The 4,814-nt window shown below is 31.8% G+C and overlaps 1 protein-coding gene across 1 annotated transcript; it reads right to left on the bottom strand.

The window, feature by feature from the left end:
- Positions 1-2,445: 2,445 nt before the first annotated feature.
- On the bottom strand, positions 2,446-4,269 carry LOC115721783 (adenylate isopentenyltransferase 5, chloroplastic). The gene is made up of 2 exons (XM_030650860.2): positions 3,786-4,269; positions 2,446-3,545 (listed from the first exon to the last, which is right to left on the bottom strand). Exon 2 carries the CDS (start codon positions 3,531-3,533, stop codon positions 2,496-2,498), a length of 1,038 nt encoding a protein of 345 aa, XP_030506720.1. The 5' UTR covers positions 3,534-3,545; positions 3,786-4,269; the 3' UTR covers positions 2,446-2,495.
- Between the last annotated feature and the right edge of the window lie 545 nt (positions 4,270-4,814).

Below are 4,814 nucleotides of genomic sequence, written 5' to 3'. Positions count from 1 at the left end.
TTCATGAACGGTTACATTTTAAACCGATCCCCATTGTAAATAACTGCCAACCTATATTCATATAAATAGTGGCAGATTCCACAGAAAAATTGGACAAATATTTTTGAGGGAAAAAGATTATTTATTGTATATTTTATCTATCATTCAGAAAAATATCATAATAAGATAGACTCGTAGAGTATGCAGATTTAACTGCATAACTACGTAAAATTCTTAGAGTTATTTAATCGTTTATTACCATTTCTGTGATATAATTATTACATAAATGCTTATTATTTTTAGTTAACGAAAATCTGCGTTAACAGATTTGTATTACAAAATGTAAATATATTAATGTGTATTAGTATTGCTATTATTTTTTTTTTGAATTAAAGTTCGATCATTCAATAACAACATAATTCAACTATTACAATATTCTTTAAATTAGATGAAGCGCTCAGCTTATTGAACGTACAACATGATATAAAACAAGACCCTGATCTAGCCATTACATATTAATGTGTATTATTAATATAGTATTGTTGTTATAGTAGTATGTAAATAAAACAAGCTAAAAAAAACTTATGTGTGTATATTTTGTCCCACATTACTCTCATGTGTTTGACAATTAGATAAATACTAAGTGTAATTAAAATTAAATATATATATATTTCCCTATTCCAAATCATGAAGAGAATGAATATGTGAAATCCATATCAATTATAGGCGGATGAAAAGAAAATATTCAACATTTAGATGAAGCCAAATTTGTAGTAAAAGATGATTTTGACAAATTATACTTATTCATACAAAAAGAAATGCTGTTGAAATTTATGTACATTTTGTTTTGTTCTCTCATCACACTCTAATACTACTAGTAGAAGTAGTAGTGGTGGTGTTGGTCCACAGGATTTTCATATAATGGGAGTGGTGAGTGGGTATAAAGGTCACCCACATATGATAATGTTATAATTGGAGTCATGTGGGCATGAAAGATAGAATATATGGAAATGACCCCACCAAATTGTCCCCTTTTGTCACTTTTCATATTTAGATTCCCATATTCATTTTGCATCTACTATATTAACCATCTTATTCAAATTATGCTTCTTTAGTCTCACCCCTCTCTTCCACTATCCCTTTGCCTTTGTTAATCCATACCATATGTATTCACTCTCCTCCATCATGTCAAACAACTAGTGCTTCTTTCTTTCACTATTTTTTTAATTATTATTATTATTATTTCGTGAGTTTATGACTAGTAAATAATTTTTAAATCATTACCCAAAAAAAAAAACGAAAGTAAGGCTTCTCTGTAATAGAGTAACAATTGAGTTACACTTAAATATTACAACACACTCAAATAACATACTCTTTCTACAATGCTTTTAAAAGAAAACATACTATTTATGAATGTTCTCAAAGAGATTATTTTTTTCTTGTAAGGAATATGTTCTCAAAAAGATTGGAACCATAAAAAAAAAAATAAGAACCTCTGAAAAAATATTAACTCCCACATTACATTAATTGATACAATCAACAATTTTTTTTAGCATTGTTATAAAGTGTCACAGTGTCCAACATTTTACAATTAATGAGTACAATTTAGTGTCAACTCTTATATATTTTACTTTTAACTAAAATATATAAAATTAGATACCAAAATATATCAATAATAGTAAGTCATGTCACTACAAGTCTCTTCTTCCTTACTTTTCTAGTTTTTTTTACTAAATAAAACTCTTTGGCTAAAAAATAATAATGACACAAGTAAGTTTTTTACTAAATAAATTTAATTTTTTATAATAATAATACTTAAATTATATTTATAAATTATAGGTATCATTATTTACATATTATTTTTTTATTTCTATATATAAATAATTTTTAAACAAAAAAATAAAAATAAAATATTATTACCATCACAAATAAAACATGAAATTTATTTGCAATTCATCCTGCAAATTACTTTAATAAAACTCTCTTGCCACGTCATATATATGGACCCCACAGGAGCCTATCACCAACCTGTACGGAATTTTTTATTCCACTCAACTTAAAGAAACAAAGGCCCGCGCGTGCAAATTTTTTTTTTCAACTGCTTTTTCGCTATATTTCTCAAAAAAAAAAAAACAAAACAAAACAAAAAAAAGCCAGCACGAATTTCTAAAATTCTCCTAACTGTACGGCCGCCAAATTTCGGTTCTCAACGATCTGACAGCAACAACTCCTATGTCATTCCACGCCTTTTTTTTTTTTTTACTTTTAACGAAAGAGGCCATAATTATTTTAACTACTGCAGTAAATGTACAAAAATTACAGTAAAAGAAAAAACAGTAATTTCTTCTTTTCAATGTAATTTTTGTTTATGTGTTTATAGCATTATTAGATTGCCGCTGGACGATAATGTATAGCCGTCCGTTTACAGAATCTGTAGGCCCAGCCCAATTCAGATTTCCACACGTGTCATCAAAACGGTGTCGTTAGAGGCAGTTTCATAATAATTACATAATTAATTAGCGGGTAACGGCAGCAACAACGGAAGCAAGGGAAACGGGAGCGGTCGTTAAAACGGCGTCGTTAGGAACCATTGAAGCTAATCCTTCACTGTAAAGAAAATCGTCGACGATCATCGTGGCCGGTCCGGCAACGAGCTTCTCCCAAGCGTCACCGGCTTCTAGTCCTTGGCCACGCTTCAAGAAAGCCTCGGTAGCTTCCAATCGATGAGTATTCCATCTCCAATTCTCGTGGAAGCGATTGATTTTCTGTAATTGGCGACAAGCTAGAACACACGTGTTCTTCTTGATCTCATCAATGGCGTAACGGAGTAATCTAGCTTTGTTTTTCTCACTATCTCCTCTCAATTCAGCTCTGAAGTATTTATCGAGTTCGGGCACACCAATCGCTCGTCGAATTCCTCGAGAGTAATCTGCTGTTGGATCGAAAATTCGCCTCACCTCTCCGACTAATCCGTTGGCTACCATCCGGTCTACGCGCTCGGAGACAAAGCCGTGTAGAACCGGTAAAGATAAGTCTACCCACAAAACGCAAATATCGTAACGAAGACGAAATTGAGGCCGGCGATGATTGTGGTGATCGTTAATCAAAGCATCAATAAAAGAATTAGAGCCGCCAGCTATAATTGGGAGGCGGTCACGGCTGAGGATGGATTCGATAGCAGAGGAAGCGTGGTGGCAGAAATCAGCTGCGGAGAAGTTAGATTGGGGATCGGCTACGTTTCCGAGAAGGTGGTGAGGGACCCCTCGGCATTCATCTTCGGTGACTTTATTCGTTGTTATTTCTAAGTCTCTGTAAACTTGCATTTTGTCTGAGTTAATAATCTCGGCAGGGAATCTTGTGGCCAGGTCGATAGCTAGGCGTGATTTCCCGGTTCCTGTGGCTCCAACGACGAAGACCACCTTGTCTTTGCGGCGGAAGAAGGTGTCGACATTTATTCCCACCTGATTGATCGAACCACCTTGGAAATTAACCAAAGGTTGAACTTGAACTTGATGAACTTGTTTGCAGGGTGCTGCTGTCATATAAAGTTTCATTTTTGCAGAGTCCTAACAAAGACAAAGAGAAAAGATAGAACCATTTTGGGTTAGCTCTGTTCGTATGTCTCTGTATTTATATATATAATTTCAGATAATTAAATTATCACTAATCTTTTAAACAAACATAAAAAGAAAAAAAAAATAAAAATCAAATTATTAAGTAATATAAATATATATATTATTATAGCACTAGTTGAGTATATATTTTGGACCACTATCTATTACTACCACTATTTATTACCACTGTACCTTTTTAGCCTTGATAATAATAATATGCGGCGAATTGGAGCCTCCCCTCTACTACTTCTGTCCGTACGGATCACTTCCCTTTCTTCTTTTCTTTCTCTTTTAACTCTGCAGAGAGATTTAAAAGAGAGAGAGAAAAGCTATAGAGATATCAAAAGAAAAAGTTGTGGTTAAAACTGAAGAGTTTTTGTTTTTTGTTAAGGTTAAGTGAGACTGAGAGTAAGAGTACAAGTAGTAGAAGTATACTGTGAGAATTTTGTGATATAAGAATAAGAAGAATTTTTGTTTTGGGAGTCTTGTTGATTGAATAATTAGATGAAGTTGGTGTAGCTACAAGTTTCTGAGCTTGGTATTTATGGAGCTAAGGAAATGTACGGCCGAATTATAACTTCTTTATATTCATTCCCGCTATAAATTCTAGGACGGGCCACAAGTATCTACAACAGTGGTTATTTTATAACTTTTTATAAAATTTTAAAAATAATCTAAGTTAATCAACAAATTATCAAAAAAAAAAAATGTTTAAAGGGTGGTACCCACAAACATTATAAAAAAAAATGCTAATGGTGACTTTCACATATCAAATACTATGATATTCCTACTACTACTATTATTGAATTTTCTCTATATATTTATATAAATATGTAAATATTTTTTATTTTGGAGATAGAAAGATTGGAACTTGAGACTTCTCATAAATAAGAAGCGTGGAATCACTAAATTATTTTTATTTTGATGAACACACCACAATCTCTTATATTTTGTTTTATTAAAAAAATATAAAAATTTATTGATGTTAATTATAAAATATCACCTCAGTATAATATTAGACAACCTAAAATATGAATTAGCAATACTCAAAATTATTAGGGTTTTTTTTATTTTTTATTTTTTTTATTTTTACACTTCAAAATAGTTTTTTTTTTTGTGCATTTTTACGGAATTCTACGTAAAAACCCCGATTGCAACTGGCGCTGCAACATAAATTGCAACAAAAAATCGTACAGAAATGCCTATTGCAACTAGCGCTGC

This window comes from Cannabis sativa, chromosome 9 (genome assembly GCF_029168945.1).
Source record: "Cannabis sativa cultivar Pink pepper isolate KNU-18-1 chromosome 9, ASM2916894v1, whole genome shotgun sequence".
NCBI lineage: Eukaryota > Viridiplantae > Streptophyta > Magnoliopsida > Rosales > Cannabaceae > Cannabis > Cannabis sativa.
The sequence above is the reverse complement of the archived record's forward strand: the minus strand, read 5'-3'. Positions and strand labels throughout refer to the sequence as shown.

Coding starts and splice junctions, on each gene's coding strand:
- LOC115721783 (XM_030650860.2), bottom strand. CDS start 3,533: ATGAAACTTTATATGACAGCAGCACCCTGCAAACAAGTTCATCAAGTT.